At 35.8% G+C, this 24,560-nt stretch overlaps 1 protein-coding gene across 1 annotated transcript in view; it reads right to left on the reverse strand.

The window, feature by feature from the left end:
* Positions 1–496: 496 nt before the first annotated feature.
* ERCC8 (ERCC excision repair 8, CSA ubiquitin ligase complex subunit) overlaps positions 497–24,560 on the reverse strand; it is a 35,901-nt gene continuing 11,837 nt past the window's right edge. The window contains exons 5-12 of the mRNA XM_081941938.1: positions 24,292–24,373; positions 23,357–23,425; positions 22,033–22,099; positions 18,446–18,549; positions 14,982–15,106; positions 4,713–4,910; positions 1,904–1,993; positions 497–1,269 (exon numbers count right to left, since the gene is read on the reverse strand). Of these exons, the coding sequence (XP_081798064.1) occupies positions 1,198–1,269; positions 1,904–1,993; positions 4,713–4,910; positions 14,982–15,106; positions 18,446–18,549; positions 22,033–22,099; positions 23,357–23,425; positions 24,292–24,373 (807 nt within the window). The 3' untranslated portion in view covers positions 497–1,197. The remainder of the gene's footprint in view (positions 1,270–1,903; positions 1,994–4,712; positions 4,911–14,981; positions 15,107–18,445; positions 18,550–22,032; positions 22,100–23,356; positions 23,426–24,291; positions 24,374–24,560) is intronic.

The following is a 24,560-nucleotide window of genomic DNA, read 5'->3' on the forward strand; positions in this document are numbered from 1 at the left end:
TCACTTAGTGCAGAGTTTGTTTCACAGTTGATGTCAGGGTAGTTAAAATCTCCCATTACTATTGTGGTGTGCTTCCTACATACCTTAGTTAGCTGACTAGCAAAAAGTTCATCTACTTCCTCTGCTTGGTTGGGTGGCCTGTAGTATAGACCTATGGCAATGTCATTCCCCCCCTCCCCAACCTTTAATATTGACCCAAATGCATTCAAGATAGTTCTCATCATTGTTGTGCTCTATTTCTGTAGAGATGTAGCTATTTCTTATATATAGTGAAACTCCGCCTCCTCTTTTATTTGGTCTATTTCTTTTAAATGATTTAAATCCTTCTAGCTGTATGTTCCATTTATGGGTTTCATCCCACCAAGTTTCTGTAATGGCAACAATATCGTATCTGCCCTCATTTACTTGAATTTACTGTCATTTATTGTCTTGGAAGCTGTAGTTCAATAGCATCTCTAAAGCTACATCTTGCATATCAATGCATTGAAAACCAAACCAATGGTAACAACTTTATTATATGTCAGCAACTCTGTAATGTATGATGTCAAGTACAATACAAAAAAGCAATTTTATCCATCTTTTCAACAGTATCTGACTAGATTAAGAGGCTGAGATCCTCTTAGAATCTTTTCTATCTAAAGACACTGTCATATGAACTGGAGATCAAATGGATTTATTGGATTGCCCTTAATACAGAGGTAAATAGTTACATTTTTATAAGCTTCTTATGTACATATTTTTGTCAATCTTAATTTGACAATTAATTGAGATTATTAGTTTTAAAGATTATAAAGATAAATAAAGATTATTAGCTTTTATTCATATCCTATTTTTCCAACCATGAAAATGTTACACCTACACAAAGTACAACTCTGTATAAGAAATCCTAAGACAAAGATCTTGTCACATGAATGGGTATCAAAGTAATTGAGGTCTACTGAAGAACAAAATATGAGCAGGTCCATTGTATTTTTACAGAAGAGAGCAAATACATACAAAGAAATTCATTCTTACTTTGAAAATGTAAACATGTTGGTTGGATAAAATTTGCCAATGACAAGAGAAAAAAGGAAAGCATTCATGAAATCTTATGTTAAGAACCTGAAAGCCACAGCTGTATCTGGCCCTGACAATCAATGTCCTTCGTTAAAAAAATTGGTGTGATTATCATCTTTATGTTAACAATCAGTTAAGAATTCATCCAGCCTCACTATCACTGCTGCTCCATGCATCTTCATATGCAGAATTTAAGCACTGCTTAGAAGGCAACTAAAAAATAAAGGAAAAAGTGATTACAATGATAGAAAATTAACTTGTGAATGGATTCTGTCTCTATAAATCCCCATGACTACCATCACCGGAAATCATTCTGCTATATTATTGTACAGTTCAATCGAAATAATTATATATAAGTAAAGGCAGGCTTATGACCAAGATTGTTAAGAACTACTCATGTGAATTAGCTGAAAGTAAAATCCTTCTTGTTTGCTTTAAATTCCTTTCTTTAAGAACAGCAGCTAAGAAGCTACAAAGAAGTCATGCTTCAGCCAATATTTTTCATTCTGAATGTGTTTTATCCCATACCGTAACTTTTTCACATACTGAAAGGATAAGAAATAGAAGCCATGCCCTTGTCTGGAATGTAAATGACACACATTTCTAAATATTGAGTCTGTCTCCCTTGCCTTAGTACAAATATAATGAACCTATAGAATCAATCCAATCACCCCTCAAATCAGTAGAAGATGAGACAGCAACTTGCCATAAGGAGCTATAATTAACTATCATACCATTAGTGACAAGTCCGTGTTGCTTACTAAAAAAACAGACAAGCAGTTCTTCCTTTCATGTCCTTATCTATAAATTCTCCAGTTCCAACTTTGCTACAGTTAAAGTTGTTTACCTTTTCAGAATATGTATCATCAGGTTCAGGTTCCCTCAAATATGGCACCCAGGCAAGAATATTGCCATCCCTGCCACTGCTATAAAGTTCCTGTCATTAAGAAACAAACAAAATAATGTTAAGCAGTGCTGAATAAGGAAATACACTATCCTTGAATCTGGGCACCTCAGCATGCTACATTAGCCATTTCAATTGGGCTGACAGGGAAATATTCAGAAATAAGCTCCAATAAGCTCAACAAGACTTCCTTCATAATAAGCAGATTTTGTGTTTTCCTAAGTTACAACTGTACAAAGCAAAAAAGAACTAAGAGGGTTGGTTTGATTCAGAGACTATATAAAGGCCAGTATAAGCCAAGAATAGGCTATAATTGTAATATGTATGGCCAAACAATTTGGAAGGCATCCTTCTCTTATCTCACCACTGTTTAATAGAAATATGAGCAAAGGCCTTTTAGTACCTTCTTCCAGGCTTTGAAACACTTGGCTAAGGAAAGCACGCTAACTTCTCTGTTATCCTGCTGTAGAAAGTACTGCAGGCTACTTCTGCTGACTGCCGGCTGTCTATAATTTGGTAGTGCAAATCTCACCAGGCTCAAGATTGACTCAGCCCTCCATCCTTCTGAGATTGATAAAATGAGGACCCAGATAGTTGAGGGCAATATGCTGACTCTGTAAAATGTTTAGAGAGGGCTGTAAAGCACTGTGAAGTGGTATATAAGTCTAAGTGCTATTGCTATAAAATGGCTTGAATGCTGGCTTGAGTAATCAATTATATCCTTTAAAAATATCAATTTTTAAACTCTGATAATTGTTTTTTTTAAATATTATATTATTATTAGCTATCTTGTGGTGTTTGTTGGTGAAAAGGCTATACCTAAAGCTAATAAATTTGAAATATATTTATAATGAATTAAAATAAAATAAAATAAACATGGTCATTTATTCATTTCTGCCTTGAGGTAGCAGAGACCCCCTGGTTATATTGGATTACAACTTCAATCACTTCTAGAATTATAAAATGTGCAGTCCATTACTGAAGGACCTAAGCTAGGGGGAAAAGTGGTTATTCCATTTAAAGAAATAACTTTTTAATGACCAATGGGACAGACCTTTCAAGCTATGTCCACAAAACAAGTTCAGAATATTATTTCTCGTGCTCCATAGATGTTGGATAAACCATGCAGGAGTCATAATCAATATTACAAAGAATTTAAATTAGAATTCTTCCCATCCCACCCATTATCTTCTTTACTTAGGAGTGTCTCCTCTGAGCTCTTTGCACTGCTCTCTATCTAGCTGTGGGCTATGTTGTCTCTTTCTCTGTCCACTCCTTTGGCTATGCCTCTACCATTGCAACAGAATTGCTGCAAAAGTTTTTAAAGATGTTTTGTTAAGAACTGTTCTTGGCTGTAAAAGAGTTGGGATAAGACACTTCCAAAAAAGGCATCCTATGACAAGTCACATTTATTTCTAAATTAGCATCTTTATCCCACTTTTCATATAACAATATAAAAATATATTCTGCAGATCTTGAAAAAAATCTGAAACACTGCATAAACTAAAATTCCAATTAGGGAAATGTAAATGCATGAAAACTGTCCCAGCCTTTCAATTTTCAAAATGTTTAAAATGTGGGGCCAGAAATTGCATTATATACAGTTTGCATTTTACACAATTTTTTTAGAAATCCTGCTTCTACCAACATTTTCTAATCCACCTGAATTATAAGTAAGCTTGAGATGTTGATCTCCAATGACTTGCAAAGTTAATGTCATCTCAATGTAATGCAAAAATACAATTTAACATCTGTAAAGATTTCATGAATGATATTAACTTTCATAATGCACTTATTACAATAAGTCAAGTGTCATTAGGATTATTTAAAACATATTCAAAAGTTCAATTGTCTAGACCAAATGGCTATAAAACTAAAGCTTTTAGTTTTTCATTATACATTTGCCTAACTGAGAACCTCACCTTAATTTGTGTACTAGCATTATTGTAATGCTGACATGGTAGACTGCTCTAAAGACAGGAAGCTGCTTTAAATCAGATCAGGCTGTTAGACCAGTATTAGTTCAGTATTAGTTGATCCGACTAGGAGCACTCGATGGGATCTCAAGCATACTTGTTTTGTTTTGCAACTTCAAAGGTAGAATCTGGGTTTTTTAATATATTTAGTTTAAAATCATAAAAATCCTGTAATCCCTTAATTTAGGATAGAGTTTGGGCGACTGGATGAAACCAAGAGTTTACTGGCCGGATGCCCTTCCTGATGCCACGTGGAGTTCGCAGCAAATATTTTTTTCTTTGCACCCTAGGAGAAAAACACCTGCAACTACCTCAGATTGAATGCTCAACCTTCTGAGTGGGAGGCACCACTAGGCTACCATGCCGCTCTCAGTTGAATCCCCCAATATATGTACCAGTTGAATTCCCTATTATAACCTCTTAAATACATAGCAGAATTTTTTTTTGCACAAATGAGACTTGCTGCTAATGGGAAGGGATAATCTTAAAGAAATACATCATCATTTGTCTATTAACCATAATCGCCCAACTGAAATCCCACGCATAGAAATAGTCATTCTCGTACATTAAATGCTAGAGAAACAGATGGAGAGACAGCTATTCAACCTCAAAGTGAAAAGCTGAAAGGCTTTGCCTTCTTAAACTGAAGTTCACTTGAACTCTACTGCATATAATCCTTATAGGGACTATGTACTCAATATAGCTGAGTGTTTTAAGGAAAACCTGTTTGGTGTCATGCTTAAATAACCTAAAATTCTCCAGATGGCTTCACTTACCTGAAAATTAGGTTGAAAGACACAGCAGTCAACCGAACTATAATGTCCCCTAAGTGTAGTTATTAGGTCTCCTGAATAAATTGTGTAAACAGCAACAGTGCTATTGCACGGCACAAATGCAAATTCAGAACTGCAGCCATGTGATACAGTAAACCCGAGTCCTTTTTTACTTTCATTGCTCACCTTCCCATAATTTACCTGTAAAGATATAAGATAAAAAAACTTAGCCCTCCCAATTTCACAAAGCAAGTGTTCTGTTAAATTTGGTTTTGTTAAAATTTAAATTTGGTTTTGTTAAAATTTAACAATTTTAACAAATGGTTTGTTAAATTTTAAAAGAGGTTGTTTCCTATTGAATATACTGCTGGAAAGAACATAGTCCTTTCCTACTCCACAATAACATGTATCCAATTTTAAACTTGAATAACTCAGAAATACTTCATAACTCTTTAAAACACAGAGGTAGCTTTGGGTAACTGAATGCTACAATTGGTAAGAGTGATACTCAGAGCAGAAAGAAGAATCAAATAGATAACTTTGTGTCCCTCCCCTCTTTTTTGTGGCAGGGACCATTTCACAATTTTCTCTGTTAATTATTCTTGGACTAATGAAACATATGTGTTACCATTTATTAATTCACCCGATCTTGTAAACTAAAGATACACTAGTATTCTCTAATACTGATGTAACATCTCTTATGCATGATGATTCTCAGCAACATTCAGCAAACCCAATTTGGAATCTATAGGAACCTGGATACCAATGGTTCTCCAAGTTTTAAGACTTGTCACCCAGCATAAAATCTTGCATTAATGTCATTATGTTTGGAGGATTATTATATCACTTGCAGTAGGATTGTCCTAAAATTTCAAATATTGCAGATTACATCTGATAAAAAGTTATAGTATTGCAAGCAGCATGTGGCTTCCTTTTTTAAAATAGCAATTCATTACAGTTGCATTACAATTTATATTTTTAAGAATATTATTCCCTCTTATTACCACATCTGTGACATTCAGGAATTCTTTTCCTCGGCAAATAGAATGCAATAAAATATGTGTTTGAATATATATGAAGTGTTATGAATATTGGAATGACTAGAATGTCCTTTATAACTTACTTATTCATAATATGTAGGATGAAGCTATGATAATGATTTCCTATAACTTGTATATGTATGCTATTAAGTGTATGTTGTTAAGCATGTTTGGCATGATGATGTTTAATATCTAAATCTGCTGGTAATATCATTACATAATTACATTTGGTTTAATCAAAATCTTTGGTGTCTATTTAACTTTTCTATAGCTGTATACATTTAAATGGCACAAAGCACAAATAAGGGTGTAATCATATATATGGTTATCTGAAAATTCCCACTTGTCAATAGCGCTTTCTACTAAGTATATACTGATACGCTCAAAATATAAACATTAATTATTATTTTGAGGGTGCATTCTATTTATGTTTATTTGGAAGTTCTGAATGTTAACTTTTGGAACCAATAGCAGATATACTAATGTGGGAAAAACAAATCAGAAATGTTTGTGTTGGGTTATGTTATCTATTATACGTAAACCCCTATAGTGAGGAACATTTTGACATTTTGCAAGGATATGTTTTCAGGTGTTTTTTTTTCCTGATAAAGCAATTCTGGATGGTCGTTACAAGAGGCTCCCGATTAATAAGCGGCTGTGCCCTTGTGACAGAGCCGAGGTTGAGACAGCGGAGCATGTCCTTCTATTTTGCCCTATGTATAGCGTGGACAGATCTAGGTTACTGTCTCTTCCTGAAATCGTCCCTCCTGGTCCTGATGGCTGTGATTTGTATGTGCATTGCCTTGGGGATGTCTCCTCGTACATCACCTCTCAGGTTTCCAGGTTTTTCTTGAGAGCTGTGACCATTAGAGGAGAGAGCTGTAACCTCCCTTAGTTGGGCTTTTGGTGACTGGCTGCTGTGTCTCTTTTGTACTGTTCATGTTTGGTCTGTGACTGTAAATAAAGTATTATTATTAATTCAGGATCTGCTTAGATCTAAACTCAACATTGGCTAATACCAGTGGGAAGGATTGACAAAAGAAATGTATTTCCAATTCCAATGATGTAAGTAAGTAGCTTAGAGGTTTATAACTTCATTGGATAAACACCCATCTTGGGATACGAGAGAACATTTATCTAAATCCATATTAGAAATCTTTCTTTGTCAGAGGAACATATTTCAGCCCCTTTAAGGTACGAATAAGACTTTTCTTTAAACAAGGGTCATTAACTATCATCACTGTACATTTCTGACCAGTCTCAAATCAAATCTTTTTGAATCAAGTCTCATTGGTGTGGTGACATCAAAATCTCAGGTTTTCTTGGATGAAGCTGATTACCTGGATCCATTTTCATTCAGACATATGTCCAGATTTGGAATAAATCTTTTAGATTTATTAACATCAACTGAAATTGGTCGTCTTGTTTCTTAAGAACATTATGCTTATTTTATATACTGGGATGGCAGAGAACAGGACAGGTTTTCATCTTCTTCTATCAGGCACCCCTCCTAAAATTTAAAAGTGTGTTTTTATATGCCTACCTCAATCTTTTTTTTTCAAAGCTAAACACTCTCAATTATTTCAAGCTCTCTTCATAAGACTTATCCAACTTTATGATCACCCTCATCAATTTTTTTTTAGCTTCTGAAAGTGTCAGAGCTAAAAATGGATGCAATGCTCAAAATGAAAAGTGAAGGAGAACAATTACTTCCTTGTCTACATTATTTGTAATTACACTTTTTAAAATTAAAAATACTTTCTCATCAACTGACAAAAAAAAGATGTATTTACATTACAACTGTTAGTAAACCCAGAAATGTCCATGGGTGAATAAAACAAAAGTTTATAACAAGTAGCCTTTTCAAGACTGAACTAACATGCAAAGTCTTAACCAAAAAAGTAAGTGGAAGTTGGCATGAAGAAATAAATGTTTTTCCTTGTGCAGCCTTGCAGAGAGTTTTCATGCATAAGAACTATTCACCAGTTGATAAATCTTTTTATGTAGTTGAAGCTTTTAGAGACAATTTAAAATGAAATGCATATTTTCATTAAACGAATTGGGGGGGGGGGTGAAGGGTTCTTATAATGCACATCAACTTAGAACACTCTGGCAATACAAAGGAAGGTTAAAATGCAACTGCTATTTCTACAAGTAGTAGCTAAGAAAAGAACAGCATTAGTCAGGAGAGTTTACTAAAGCTTAATAATTTACCATCTCACTAAAAAGTATGGCTAAGGCACACAGAAGAGATAATTCTCCAGCTAGTTCTCTTTTATGTACAACAAAAATATTTTAAGAATGTGAAACTGGAGGGGAATGAAAAGATTAATGAACTGATAAAGAGTGCCTTGGTAAGCAAATAGCCTGAACTATTAAATTTAAATAAAGACTGCTTTAGTCTATATATTTAGCAGAATGAAGGAAGAGTAAAATAAAAAGTGGCTATCATGGCTTTATTACTTTAAATATGATATCCATTACAATATCAACTTTGTATGCAAGCTTGTGCAAAAGTAAGTCTGACCCCCATCCTATTGTCCCAATACTTATTTTCCGCCTGAATACAAGTGAATGTTATGCTGAGAAATACTGAAAAACTATTATCGAATGTCTCATGATAAGGGGGCATTTGACAGAACAGAGGTTCAATTCAGCCTCCTAACCTTCAGGAAGTCATCTGGTAATGTGGCAGTGTAGTCAGAAAGGGATCAAAATTTTTCAGCATGTACTGTACTTTGTGTGTTTATGTGCTTTATGTGCAGTTTGCTTGGTTTTAGGAAGGCCTTTGTGAGGCAAACTCTTCTAAGCCTAAAATGCCTCAGGGTACTACTTTTCTTAACACTATCAAGCTGTTTTCCACTGAGTTGGTAGGCTAAGGAAGGGGATCTGAATTTTTGTCTCCTATCCCTACCCTTAGAACATTGAAAAAGGAAAAAAATAAGATGAAATTTGCCCCAAACCAGTGATTTGAAGCTATTTGAAAGAGTTGTTTGGGGGGGAAATGGATGTTGAGAGTTTTCTAAAAATTAAAATTTTGCCATTTTGCCAGGAGTGTTCAGGGAAATTATCTTAGTGGATGGGATATTATGAAGGCATAGGGTCTACTTCATATTGGGCTAAGAATGGTATAGGGCCAGGATGGCGAACCTGTGGCAAGCGGAGCCATTTGTTAGGGCACGCGAGGCGTTGCCCTGTTAGCTCCAGCGTGCATGCGAAAAACAACCTCACATGCAAACCAGAAGTTTGGGAATGGACTTCCGGCTTGTGCGTTGGGCCATGGAGGTGGTCATGCGCATAGAATTATGGGTGTGGGCATGCCCACGCACGACACCTCTGCGCTTCCCCTGATTTCGGCATGTGATGGCAAAAGGTTAGCCATCACTGATATAGGGTATTATTTTATCTTGTCATATTCCACTACAGGATATTGATGCCCAGTGTAAATCGCCTAACTATTGTTGATTACAATTGACACAATTTCTGACTACTTACCAGACTATTTTAGGACTGATGGGAAGTATTATTCAAAATATCTGGAAAATTGGGAAATCCATTCTGTTGCACATCTACCATTCTGTTGCTACTTTAATAGCAGAAATGTTGTCTCCTTATAGGTAGTGTTTTACTTACAACCACAACTGGGACCAGAATCTTGGTCACTAAGCAAAGCAGTAATTAATGTGACTGCTTCTCTCAATGACCGCAATCCTGATTCTGTGGTTGTTAAGCAATTTTGTGATGAAGTCCCACCTAGGAAGCATGGGGTGCCTCAGGAAAGTGGGGAAAATGGTGGGAGGCTCCACTAAGTAGCTGAAAATCCTAATACAGCCCATAAGTGAAGAATCACTCATGCCCAGCATGTGTCGGTGTTCCCAGATCCTCCCCTCCCCTCATGCATTCCTTTTCTCACCTTGCTGCTTCTCTGCTTGTATTTCTGCTCCCTCTCATCTCTGCGGGCTGACTGAAAGAACTACCTGCCAAAGAATTTCATCTCCCCATTGGATATGGAAAGGAACTCCTTCAATTGAGTGCAGAAATGCAGTTGAAATTTTCAGGATTTCATTTCCATTTCTACACTCTGCTGAAGAAGTTCAGCTCTCCTCCATGCATGGAAGGCAACTGTTTTGCTTGGGTGTAAGAACAAGAGCTGAAATCTTTGTTTCCACACCCTGCCAAAGGAGTTCAGCTCTCCTCCATGCATGGAAAGTTATTCCTTACAGGAACAGAGCTGAATTCTTGTCCGTCAGTAAGCAGCTCTTTCAGTGAGTCCCTAGAAATGGGAGGAAATCCTCCTGGCAAGTGGTAGCAGCTTGTACCTGCAGCAGCTTTGTAGCTGGGTTTCTAGGGAGTGTTTTGCAAATGGCAGTGATACAATTTCAGGGCTCTTGGCAACTGGCTGTAAGGGCAAACAGGATGCCAAGCACTTAGATCATGGTCATGTAATTGCAGGGTGATGCAACATTTAGACTAGTTGGAAGCATGCATTCCAAAGCCATCATCATTCTAGATCATTGTTAAATGAACAGTCTTAAGTCAAAGACTACCTGTATTCTATCTGCCAGCTGAGAATTAATAGAAAAAAGGCGTCAGGGAAGCCTCCGGATGGTCCCTGAAGCCTTCGGAGCGCTCAAAACGACCCTCCGAGCAAACCAGAAGTGACTTCCGGTTTGCACGGAGGGTCATTTTAAGCGTTCCGAAGGCTTCAGGGAAGCCTCCGGACGATCCCTGAAGCCTCCGGAAGGCCTCCGGGGGGGCGGGGGAGGCTCTTTTCGCCCTCCCCAGGCTCCTATAAAGCCTCTGGAGCCTGGGGAGGGCAAAAAAAGCATGTAAAAATGGGGGGGGGGGTGCTTTTTGTGCACGCATGCGCACTGGGGGGGTTGCACATTGCATTATGGGTGTGGCATGCCCACACACAACCCCCCTGCGATCCCCCCCACTTGTGGCACGTGAGCCAAAAAAGGTTCGCCATCGCTGATTTAGGTAATGTTGTCAGCACTCTTTTACTGGGTAGTGACTCTTAGGGAAGGTTTCAAAAAGGGATAATCAGTAGTATAACTACCTTGAAAAGGCAATAGTTCCACTTTCTGCCCACTTTGACAAAAGTTTATTTTAGTCACATTTTTCTTGTCCCAAAGAAAAAAGCAACTGGACTTTGGTTTCATTAGGACACCAAAGTTAACTGAATACTTATACTGACTATACATGTAATAAACAATATGGCAAGTTATGACAAGTATAATTGCCATATTGTTGTGATTGAGACAATTATCCAACAACTGGCTGAAGCTATCTTTTTAACTCTCTCATTTTGTGACTGAAAAACAACCTTCTGGCAGCGTCTAAGGTGTGGCAATGGGAAAAGTTTTACTAAATTGCACAACAGAAGTTTATCTCCAAATATCATTTACACAGTGATACGCAGTATCACATTAATTGCTATGGATAAAGCAACTGTATAAGTATAGACATTAACATATATTGCATCAAAAGAATACTGCTTTTTAAATATAGAGCCTTATTCAACTACACTTGTGATTACAAAACAGAGAGTTGCCCAATCAGATGTCCAAAGGCTACCTGTGACTTTCGATAGCCTTGGACAGTGATTCCTAAGCTTTCCCAAAATTAATTAGATTGAATGTTACTGAATGAAAGATATGATGAAACCTTACTGTGTTTAACTAATTTAAAGTTAAAATGTAAAGTTAGTCCATATCCATGACCTGTTCATTTCATGAAGTGTGGCCACCAAACGTTTATTGGAAAATCAAATTCAGCCCTTAGCCTTCCTCCCCAAAACTGTGCACCCCTAAAAAAAACAACTTGGTCAACACTGTAAGATCCCTGGCTTATATTAGAAAATATTTTGGTGGAACTTAAGCTTACAACTCATTGAGTACAAACAATTAAAGAGTGTTACTAAAATAAACACTGAGAATTTACAGCCACTTTGAAACAAATTTTGAAGCATCATATCAAAGTTTAAAACAAATTTTGAATATCTTATTTTACAAAATCCATCATCTCATGTTCTAAAGAATATTGGACCGGTGCCTTATGATTTTAAGATTGGATTACTAGAAATGTAGATCTATAGTGGTGCTTAAAAGTTGGTGAAATCTTTTGGATTTTCAATATCTCTGCACAAATACCTAAAATATGATATATTCTCCAAATGTCTTAAAATTAGATACCGTACCATAAAGAGAACCCAATTAAACAAACAAATCAAAAACTTTATACATATACTATGCAGGATCTTATGGAAAGAAATACAGGAGTTAGAAATTTCTCAAAAAAGAATGCTGGAAGTTAGCTACATACAACTACAATATGGGGAATCACTGTGGAAGTATAGTAGCCCTTGATTGAACTAACTGCTAAAAGGGACATACAGTATATAAGAAATGTAAGATAAATAAGATCAAGTAGGTATACTTGATAATATCTGCAGAAAGTTAGAAGGAACAAGTTTGAATGTTGTTATGCATGGAACAAAAGCTAAATGAACAAAAAATACTTTTTTGGGCTTCTTACTAATAAGAAAAGGAAAAGGCAATAGATGCACTTGCTGCTTAGGAATGATTCAGGATGATAACATGTTATTAAGGTAAGGCAGAACTTCTCGTATCCTTCTACCCTGAGGGGAAACATAATTAAGTGCACTGAAGCAGAAAAATGGGCAAGGGGAGTGTGTGATAACCTAATGCAAGTAAAGACCAACTACCATGAACAAGTTTAAATCTCCAGGATCAGATCTATTATTTCTTAGGGCTTGTTGATGTCATCTTGAAGTTATTTTCTGTCCTATTTCAGAAATTAGTATAGTATTACAGGAGGGTCAAATGTTGTTCCTGCTCTCAAGAAGAAGAAAGAAAAAGAACTGGAAAGCTACTGTCCTACCAGCTGGATTTCAAAGAAATGGGTAAAACCTGGCAGAAGCCAACATGGGTTTATCGAAAGTAAACCATATCAAATCAACACAATGTCCTTTTTCAATAAAGTGACTAGTTTAGCTGACTAAATGTGGCAAACACTGTGTAACTCAAGTTTTATGTTTGGGTAGGAAAAGAAGAAAATATAAGATAAGAGAGGATGTATTGGGTAAACAACACATGAAAACGAGATTTGAGCTTTTTGGTGATTCACAAGATGAAAATGAATTCATGGTTTGAGGTAGCTGCAAACCCCCCCCCCCCAAATGATGGTTTCTAGGCTGTATCGTATCAAGAGTAGTGTCAAGATCAAAAGCAAACAGTTCCTTTCTATTTTATATTGGCCAACTGTACCTAAAATACTATATCCAGTTCTGATCATATTTTAGGAAAGACATTGAGAAATTGGAGCATGCCTAGAGGAAAACAACTAAGATGAAGAACATGAAGAGATATAGTTACAAACTATTGGAGGATAAAATGCTTAGCATGGAGATAAAAAGTCTGTGGGAGACATGATAGCTATCTTCCAGGGTCTGAAGGACTGTCATGTAGAAGATGGGGCAGAATTGTTCAGAGTTCTTCCAGAAGATAGGAAAAGAAACTGCAATCAAATCAAGACGTTTATTTGAACTAAGGAAAATAGTTCTAATAATGTTACTCAATAGATTATATGAAAAGGTGAGTCTCTCCATTGTGGAAACTGTTTAAACAGAAGGCGAATGTCCTACTACAATAGGGAAGGGATTGGACTAGAAGAGCGCCAAGTTACTTTCCAGTCCTCATAGTCTATGAATTTATATATTTAGCTTTCAAGGCATGTATGCTTCTGGATTAGGAATACTCTGTTTAAAGGAAGACGTCTACATGTGTGCTAGTCATTTTCTGGCTCTAGGGCGCGGTGCTCATCTCCGTTTCAAAGCTGAAGAGCCAGCACTGTCCAAAGATGTCTCCGTGGTCATGACTCAATGTCGAAGGCGTACGGAACACTTACCTTCCCACCAAAGGTGGTTCCTATTTTTCTACTTGCATTTTTACATGCTTTTGAACTGCTAGGTTGGCAGAAGCTAGGTTGGCATTACTTGGACAAGTAATGGGAGCTCACCCCATTAGGTGGTGCTAGGGATTCGAACCACCAAATTGCTGACCTTCTGATTGACAAGCTCAGCGTCTTAAGACTGATCCACTGCGTCCCTATCATACTTTGTATTATTAAGAAACAGCATAGCTAAGAAATAGCCTTAAGAATAGTTTGACTATGGTGTATCCAACAGTTGATACATTCTCTATTATAACCTTTTCCTCTTCTCCTATATGTAATACTCTATAGTATTTGCTTCATACATATTGGCTGAACACCAATCCTCCAAATAAGATTCAAGATAGAGAGTATAGTTAGGATATATCCCTGAGTGTCCATATTCCACCCCAAAACCTATTCAAACATTACTTCTTAATATATTTTTGCAAACTGCTTCCATAAACTGGTTGTGTTAACCAATGCATGATATTTTGAATATGTTTATTTCTTTTTTTCTAAATAAATGCTTATGACCATAGGCCATGCAAATTAAATTCCTACTGTAGAGCAAGCTCTCTTATAACTATCTCAAAGAGGCTGGAAAGGGAGAGTCTATAAGAGTTAAGTGCAGGCTAGTAAGGTAATAGTTTTTTAATTAAAATTTTATGGCCAACATTCAATATGATGAAGCCCGTTAATTACAAGAAAGAGATCTAATTATGCTGGGTACTTTTTAAAATCTCATTATGTTTCCGTTCCATTATTTCCCTAGTGTTCTCTTCCTCAAATTCACATAATTACACTTTTTCTATTCTCAGTGTAAGCTGTCCAATTCTGTAGCATTAAAAGATACATTTATGTCCATTATGTAAGAAATATTCATCTTTCCGCACACTCTCACAATTTATGAACTGAGATATTCTGAAAGAAAGGAAGCAGCAAAAATATTACCTTGATAATAGAACTCCCATAAACAGGATTTCTAAACAAACTGCACACATTAGTTGTCAGTGGCATGTAATTTTAATCCAAAACCTGAGCTGCCTTTTCTGTAGTCATAATCAATCAATAGTTCCAATTCTTATTATTTCGAGTTTTTATTTATTTATATCTCACCTTTATAATTTTTACAAATAATTCAAGGCAGTGAACAAAACCAACACATCTTACTTTTCCTATTTATCCTCCTGTCTTGATGGAGACAAATCACCCAGATTGTTTTAAAAGACTGGAGATATAAACAATTCCACATTTCTAACCACATATGTCTTACCAGTGTGTTCTCTCCAGTTGAACTATTCCAGAGTCTCATACGATCATCTGTACCAATTGTTAAAAGGTAAAGCCCATCACTGGTAAAACATAAGCCATTGACTCTTCCATTATGGGCAGTATTTACTATAAGGAAAAGATGCACAATTTGAAATTCCGTACCGCAATATATATATAGCTTGGTATTGCAAAAATAATTATTATATCATAAAAATATTGTTCTTTGAAATTTAAAAATATATATAAAAATATTCTGTTGCATAACAACATTTATTATGGAAAAGGTAAGTACTGTATTTAAGGATGTACTGGTAGCATTATTAGAATACCGTATTTTTTGCCCTATAAGACGCTCCGGAATATAAGACGCACCCAATTTTAAAGGAGGAAAATCTAGAAAAAAAAGATTCTGAACCAAATACTATAGTAAAATATTTTATATCAACTGTATAAAGTTAACAGCAGTTTAAGAACAATTTTATGTCAACCATGTAACACAGGGGTGTCCAAACTTTTTTCAAAGAGGGCCAGATTGGATGAAGTGAATATGCTGGAGGGCCGAACATTTTTCCGAACATTCTTTGAACAATAACAATTAAATGCAAATGAATTATTTTATGCCAAGTTAATTCCAAATGGCATACTTTTCATTTCATAACATTAAGATCAACTGACAGCTGAGTTTTCACAATGTATCCATCTTTTCCCTGAAGACTCGTGTTTAGTACATTCAGATGCTTTCTTTCCTCTTTCCCTCTTACTTGTCTATCCTTCCTTCCACCCTCCCTTCCTCCTTCCCTTCCTTCCTGCCTCCCTTCCAGTTCCCTCCTTCCTCTTTCCTCCTGCCTGCCTGCCTTCTTTCCCTCCTGCTTATCTATGCTTCCTTCCTTCCTTGCACCTCCCTCCCTTCTGCCTGCCTGCCTTCTTTCCTCTTTCCCTATCCTCCTATCCTTCCTTTCTCCTTCCCTCCTTCCCTGCCTCCCTTCCAGTTCCATCCTTCCCTCCTTCCTTCTGCCTCCTTCCTGCCTGCTTGCTTTCTTTCCTCTTTCCCTCCAGCGTGTCTACTTTTCTTTCCTTCCTTCCACCTCCCTTCTGCCCTCCTGCTTTCTTTCCTCTTTCCCTCTTACTTGTCTATCCTCCCTCCCTCCTTCCCTTCCTTCCTGCCTCCCTTCCAGTTCCCTCCTTCCTCTTTCCTCCTGCCTGCCTGCCTGCCTTCTTTCCCTCCTGCTTATCTATGCTTCCTTCCTTCCTTGCACCTCCCTCCCTTCTGCCTGCCTGCCTTCTTTCCTCTTTCCCTATCCTCCTATCCTTCCTTTCTCCCTCCCTCCTTCCCTGCCTCCCTTCCAGTTCCATCCTTCCCTCCTTCCTTCTGCCTCCTTCCTGCCTGCTTGCCTTCTTTCCTCTTTCCCTCCAGCGTGTCTGCTTTTCTTTCCTTCCTTCCACCTCCCTTCTGCCCTCCTGCTTTCTTTCCTCTTTCCCTCTTACTTGTCTATCCTCACTCCCTCCTCCCCTGCCTGAGCGGGCTTCTTGCATGGCCCCAGCCCTCCAGCCGGTGGCTCATCTAAAACTTTTAACTTCCCAATCTAGCGTTCTCCACCCACCCACCCCCAATCCGCCCGGATCTGTCATGCAGCAAAGAGATACAGTAGCTGGGCGCAATAGCAGCAATAGCAATAAGCAGATCCGGAGAGATTTGGGGTTGGGGGTGGAGAACGCTAGATGGGACACAATCAAACTTGATTCAAAGGCTTTCGCTCCTGAGATCGGTGCGCTGCCATCCAAAATGCTGGTACCCCGATCGCTGGAGCGCCCGCGGTACCAGCATTTTGGATGGCAGCGCACCGGTCTCAGGAGCCAAAGCCTTGAGGCACCTTTCGTTTGCAGGAGGAGGGCAGCTTAAAGCAGCGCCCCAGCAATGTGAGGAGCCGCTGCCACCACCACCACCCCCTAAGCCCTCTCGGGAGCCCAGCCGAGCGGGAGCTCTGAAAGCGAAACCTCTCTCCTTTCCAGCCATCACGATCTCTGCAGCCCCCTCTTTGCCTGCCCCATTTTCAGATGACCCAGTGGCTACATTCGGCTTACAAGACGCACTCAGATTTTTACCCTCTTTTTTGGAGTAAAAAAGTGCGTCTTATAAGGCGAAAAATACGGTAATATCTACATCAAGATACCAATGACATTTTATTTTTATTTTTGAAAGAAAAAGGGAGAAGGATCAAGTAAAAAAAAAGTAATACTAGATTAAATATATGATTGAGCAATTTATTAAATAGTAGTCAATATTTTTCATTTCATTTGTTTTATTATGGAATATGGCTGTCCAAATTTTTACTGTCAAGATATCATCTTATTTTTCTTTTTCTAATATCACTTTTAATGGCTATTCTTTAGCCAGATCTGTGCCTAAAAGAAGTTCAACTTGTGTGCACTGGGAGTAAAAATGGAGTAATGGCTGGTGTTAGGTGCCAGCAACCAGATCCACAGTCGTAAGCTTCAAGCCAACTACTTTATTACAGTATGCCTATTATATAGGAGTTTCTGCAGACTATCAGCTTCTCCTGGGAACAGACTGATAATGTTCTATGGAGCTTAAGGGAGGGTCATTTCTAGATCTCTTGTGACATGGGCCATTGATATTTCCATCAATCTCCTCACTTGTGTAGTTGCAACATGTGGAGTCATGGAATGCCGAGGCTGGGAGGCATTTTGGAGATCATTTGATCTAGCTCCCTGCCCAATGCAATGCTTCTGTACAGCAAATCTAAGGGCAGCTTATTGTTCCTTTGCTCACTAACAGCACCATTATGCTTGAATATTTTTTCTGCAGTAAGGTGATGTTATACCACCTTAATTTCATAGAGTCATTTATATATTCTTCTGGCATATTTACTAGCATGCCACATCATAGAAGGGGGGTGAGGTGTGAAGCAGAAAGACATTTCTATACTATTCCCCAATTAAAATTAATGAGTTAAGACTCGGGAAAGCTACTTGCATCCTAGGAAAGATATGAAGGTGATCAGGATTCCTATAATCCTGGATTATTTTTGTAGTTAACAAATAGATACCTGGTCTTAAACCAGTTAGTTAATCCCTTTAAAATTCTAGAGTTTCAGTGTGGGAGATTTCAACAGATCATCCATTTCAACACATTGAAATCATATTTAATTATTGTCCGAATCATTCTAAATTACTAGGAATAATAATTACAGATTTAAAACAATTAAGAAAACTTTTTTTGGTCAAGAGTTGTAGTCTCTTGGGGAACTATATAATATATTGGTGTCATATGCTAACCATGGATAAGACAAAAGCTAGTATTTTTTAAAAAAGGTCATGAAACCTTTCATATAGCATTTAGTACTGACACTGTCATCTATCCTGGGCTATATAATAGTATGGTTCCCTTTTAATATGAATTTATATTAGACTAAAACTATAATATTGATGTATGAAATATATTACTTGCTTCAGAAGCTGCTTTTGACTTCTCCCCATTATGCTGATCAAGAGTGAGTAGACAGGCAGAAGCTCTCCTTACATCCCACAATTTCACTCTACTGTCAGCACTAAAAGAAAAACAAAAGTCAGAGGTGATGTATGAGCAATACAAATGAACTTTCAATATTTCATAATGACTATTTTATTTTTAATTATTTTTCTCTTAACTTGAATATATTCTTTTATAAATGCAGAAAATGACCTCTGACAGTTTCTTTTGGAACCACGTTCTAATTATCCCCAAAATATTCTGAAAATAAACTCTAAAACTTTCTCCTCAAAACCACTGCTGACTCAGATAATCTTGAACAAGTTAACCCCCACCTGCAGTCACATGACCATATTTCAATAATTTGGCAACCAGCTTCCCTTATAACCAATTCCAGTCACATGACTGCAAATGTGATTTTTTTGTTTGCTAGTTTCCAGTGCTTTTGTTGGGAAAATAGATTTTGTTAATGACCACCAATTATTCGGTCTTACAACCACAATTTGCTTAACAACCACTATAAAATGGTTGAAGAATTGTGTCTGGTTATGTGGGTGCCTTTGCTTATGACCACAATGATATACAACTGAAATTCCAATCCCAATCATAAAAAACTTTGTGTCTTTTAAACTCTTAGGAAAGTTAGCAAAAGTTCAAAGACTTTGTGTATCTTAAACCCTTAGGAAAGTTAGCAAAAATTAGTTATTGTGAAAGATGAGACTTGTCTTCTTAAAGGTTTTTCCAAAATTTTAGTAGCTACCAAAACCATCAAATTAGGTATGAGGAAGGTTCTGGTTTACTTCAGGACTTTTAACATATTCAAGTGTGCTTTTTTAACATAGTAATTTTATTAAATATAACTACAATGATAAAGAATATAAAGTATAAAAAGTATAAAAAGTAAAAGTAGAAGATAAGAAAGACTATAGAAACTATTGAAAAGAAAAATAATAAAAGAAATAAAGAAATGACTTTTTCATCACAAATATAATTTCAGAAACTTATCATGATGTCTTAAAATAGAAATGATCTTTGCTTCCCATATTTAATCTCTCATCTATAAATGAATCCTTAAACCTTGTTGTTTAGTCCTAGGCAGCAAAGTCCATTAAGGGTTATCAGAGATAACATATCTACTTTAACCTGGATCAAATAAATCAACTTTGCATTCCTTCCTTCATCTTAAACTTTAGTTTCTTCAAATCATGTCCTAAAATACATCTCTTTGGGGTTTTTTTGTCCCTTACAACATTTTTCAAAGCTTTAACCAGCCTCTTTTATGAATCAAATATAAGATTATCTAGGTCTGTTATTTATTTTAAAGTTATCACTTCCATAACATCTTTTAAACCGAATCAATCTATAGAAGCATACACTCTTAAAATTAACTTCCGGGTCCATTATTCAAAAATATCCTTCAATATTTCCAATGTTAGGATATTTTGCTACATTCGACATTAATAAGTCAAATTTCAGTGTTATTTGCCTTTAACTATGATCTTTAGATACTTTTAATTCCCCTAGTGTCCAACCTTTAAAATCCTCTCTGTTCTGTATTTTTAAAGAACTCAAAATAAAAGTATTTTCCCATAGCATTCCCATAATTAATACTAAAACTCTTTTGTTTGTAGCTATTTATTTGCTAGGACAGTCACTGGTGCTCTAAACCTTGAGGATCCAAAAATTCCTAATAGTTGAAAAACAGTTAACACACAATTTCCAAAAGTGATTAGAAAAGAATGTGGGGACTTCTTGTGAATGCCACGTGTAGCTGACAGCATTCTAGAAAAAGGATATTTGCAAGAATTGTGACTAGATGCTGGAGCCACTGTTAAAATCATTCTGGAGGAAGGAGAGATCGTTGAGATTATCCATTTGACTCCAGACATCCAGTCTTCATGAGTAGATCATAAAAGCTGCTGTTTTGCAGTCAGTTTATGAGATGATTGGCTAGGAGCTGTGATTCCATCAAGCTCACACTCATAAAACCATATTTGATGGATATGAATCTTGATCAATTTCTTAATCATTTTTTGGATATATTGTTTTTAGTGTACTGGAGAGAGAACCTATTTGGCAAAGTTTTGCATTCATTAGGTGAGTCATTTCTTTAGAGAAATATGATGTAAATTTGATTTTAAAGCCTTTGAATCAGTGGTGGGATTCAAATTTTGTTAGTACCAGTTTTGTGGGCATGGCTTGGTGGGTGTGGTGTGGCTTGGTGGGCCTGGCAGGGGAGGGATACTGTAAAATCTCCATTCCCTCCCCATTCCAGGGCAAGATTACTGCAAAATCCCCATTCCCTCCTGATCAGCTGGGACTCAGGAGGCAGAGAATAGATGAGGCCAGTCAGAAGTGGTATTTACCGGTTCTCTGAACTACTCAAAATTTCCTCTACTGGTTCTCCAGAAATGGCGAGAACCTGCTTTGAATATACATTTCGGATTATGCAGCAAAAGGGTGCGTAGAATATGAATTTTGGATAGTTAACAGATTAAGGGTCCAGATAGATTTGGAATCGGATTTCATTAGAATAAATTTTATCATGGAAAAATGGTCATTATTTACAATTTTTATAATAAGAGGAGCTTGAAGATTAGCCACTAAAGGGAACTAGAGAGTAAAAAAGAAGAATGGAGTAGATATTTCTCTACCAAACCTTTCGATAAGATAAATAAATGTCTTGATAAGATGGATGCAGCTTGCTGTAATGAAGCTGTAGAACAAGTACAATGAATAATTTTGAAATTATCTAGAAAGGGAATTTAAATATAAGCAATAAGAATATGAAGAAAGATACAGACATATTAAACTAGGAAATAGATAACTTTTTATTATACAAAATAATAGTGTTAAAAGTTTTGAAAGAACTGTGACTCGAAAAACATGAACAGAAAATGAGATCTTTATTGAAGGGATTAAAAAAATGAAATTCTTAAAAATGCTCAGGAACTGTACAGGATACAAAATGTGATGAATTTTTGGAAAGCAGCTGCTTACTTCTTTTCCTAGAAGTACTCTAATGGGACATTTATTATCAAATTAAGTAAAAGAATACAAAAACCATAAATTTGATCATAAATTTGTCATTATTTAATGAATATTGCTGATGTAGGTATCAAAAAAGTTAAGTTTAAAAAGAACAGAAACTATTAAAATTCAGCTATAATATAGTAAATCTGAAAACTTAATCCTAATTTGACATTTCAATGCCAAGACATATAATCATGGTTTAAAAGTATTTCTCTGCTTTTAAATTTTTTTTTTTTTTTTAAAAAAAAAGTCAATTAAGGAAATGCTGCCAACCTGGGCATCTAAGGTCAGAGGTAGGGGACATGGTGGCATGAAGTGATAATTACCTAAGTGCCATGGCTCAGGTAATTTAAGGGAGTATGTAATCAAGGCAGTTGCACGATTATGTCACTGTGTAATTTATGCAAGATGTAATTTTTACGTCATTGCACTTTGTATGGATGCCACTGTCAAGGAAATTTAGAATAGGTTTTTTAGAACACTGACTGAGTTTAATAAACATTGCTTTATTTTATTGGGGTTTTTTTACCTTCCAGTTGCTAAAATAAATTCATAACGTGGTGACCAAGATACTGCTAGAATTTCTTGAGTGTGACCTAAAAATACAAAAGCATAATAATATTTTTGGTTTAAGACTGGTTTGTTTTCTATTATTCTCCTCTTATACAAATTATATTGCAAATTTTTGTACAGATTTTAATACTACTGTATATTTTAAAAAATAATACTAACTTAAATTTGCATTTTTGTAACAAAATGAAAACTTTGTAAACTGCAAGGCTCATGCAAATAATAGAAATAACTTTTAAATTTTAAATTAACATGTATAAATGAATTATGTAAACACTAATTCTTATAGAGATCCAGCATCAAGTGTCACTCAGTTTATAAGAATAACTAGTTTTCTGAAGGCACTATTGAGGACAACAGGATATGCAGAGTGAAACATCATGTTTCTTTATATATCAATATAAATTCAGATGTAATTCTGGTAATGGAGGAAAAGTAGAATTTGTGATAATATGTAAAAGCACAGCAGAATTAAAGGGTATAGTTATAAGAAACTAGAAGGAACTATGCCATTACAGGATGAAGACACAATAATTTTCAATGTCATAAGATTTACATCCAAAATGGAATTCCTTACTTACATCCTGAAACAATACAGGTTGTTAAGTTGTGAATGCCCCAACACTGGAAGTCTTTAAGAAGATGTTGGATAGCCATTTGTCTGAAATGGTATAGGGTTTCCTGCCTAGGCAGGGGTTGGACTAGAAGACCTCCACGGTCCCTTCCAACTCTGCTATTGTATTGTATTGTATTGTATTGTATTGTATTGTATTGTATTGTACAGGTAAATTATATAGCTCAGGATTCTAAATTTATTTCATAATGTATTAAGTCTGAATTCTTACCAACTATTAAGCTGTCACTTTTCATACCACAGATTCTGAACTGATACCAGAAGGTAGATATTTTCATGGCTTAACTGATTAAATTTTAAAATATAATTTAAATTAACCAGGTGTAATCTAAAGTACTTGGACAAATATTACCAAGACAGTTTCTCAACTTGTTTAGAAAACTACATCTCAATGATATAAAACTCAAGGAGTCCAGCTTAAGTAGACATCAGCATTTTTCAATAATTATCAATAATGTATCTTCAGGTCAACAAGATCAGAAAAATGTTAAGGAATAAAGCCCTTCTCACTGTGTTTCTTTGACAACTGGCACTAAACATATCTGTCCTATTACTTACAAAGAAAACATTGTTCAGTGCAGTTCTTTACACAGTGTGGTATACTCAAAGTAGTTATTGTCTAACATTTATGTTTCAGAGTAAGAAATACCCTGCAGAATGTGAGAACAAGATCCAGACTTGAAGTCACAAAGCTGTATTTTGGAGCTTTTGGTACCAACTGTAACAGAAAAAGACAAAAACACATTACAGAACTTTTGCATGTTGATATTAAAAAAATATACAAAATGCTGCTATAAAATGTACAAAATAGATAGCTGTTTTAATATCTTTAAACTTCACGTAGGTTCATTAGAAAATTACTTTTTGAATAATTACATTTTGCATTTGCACACAGCATCTTTTTCATAAAGAAGAATAACAAAGAAGATATTATACCTTTTCTTTTATAAAAAAAAAAGTAGTATGTGATTATAATAAAGGAAACATTTATACAGCATGCGTAGAGCAAAATTTTATATACATCACCCGATACAGAGTTTCAATTGGATAGCCCTTAATGCTGACATAATACGTTCCTTGTTCATGAGATGCTCTTGTTTTCTAACAACTCAAAATTTAGTCACAAGGCCTGGTAAACCGTATGTTACATTTAAATAGTGGCAGAGGTTCATTGAAACATAATTCAGATCTCCCCATTTTGACTAAGTAAGTAATGTGAACTATGGATATCCTTAAAAATATGGTGGTGGGGGAAAGAGAAATGATAGATGAGTCAGATATGTGACCCCATCATGTAACAAATATGATTGATTTTTTTATATTTTAAGATTATTATTTGCTATGCCTAACAAGAAATACTTTAATAGTACAACTTCTGCATGTTTATTAAAAAGCCCGTGTGTTCACAAAAATATGGTAAATATCTAAAAACCAACAACAGCCCCACTGAAATTATGCTACACATTTGTAACTCTAAATTATGTTATGTTGCAATCTTGAATATAGAAAAGAATTATTTTAAAAAATGAAAGACAGTTAAAATATGATTATTATATTCAAAATATATTTAAAATTAATGCAAACCTGCAATTAAGCAATGTCTTGTAGCAACAGGAGACATATGATGGCTATAAACTGTCCCATCAAAATGAAATTCATCAGCAGGCTGTTAATTGAAAAACAATACATTATTAAATACTTGGACCAATTCAAATCTTAGCCAGAAGCAATAAACCATAGTTATTATTTATAACACATTAGCAAATATAAAATAGTGTCACATTTTATTCCTGCATATACCATCAACATAATACAAAGATACATGTACTTATACAACATTAAACAGCTTCTAC

Source organism: Natrix helvetica, assembly GCF_964273705.1.
Source record: "Natrix helvetica genome assembly, chromosome: 2".
In the NCBI taxonomy this organism is placed as follows: Eukaryota; Metazoa; Chordata; class Lepidosauria; order Squamata; family Natricidae; genus Natrix; species Natrix helvetica.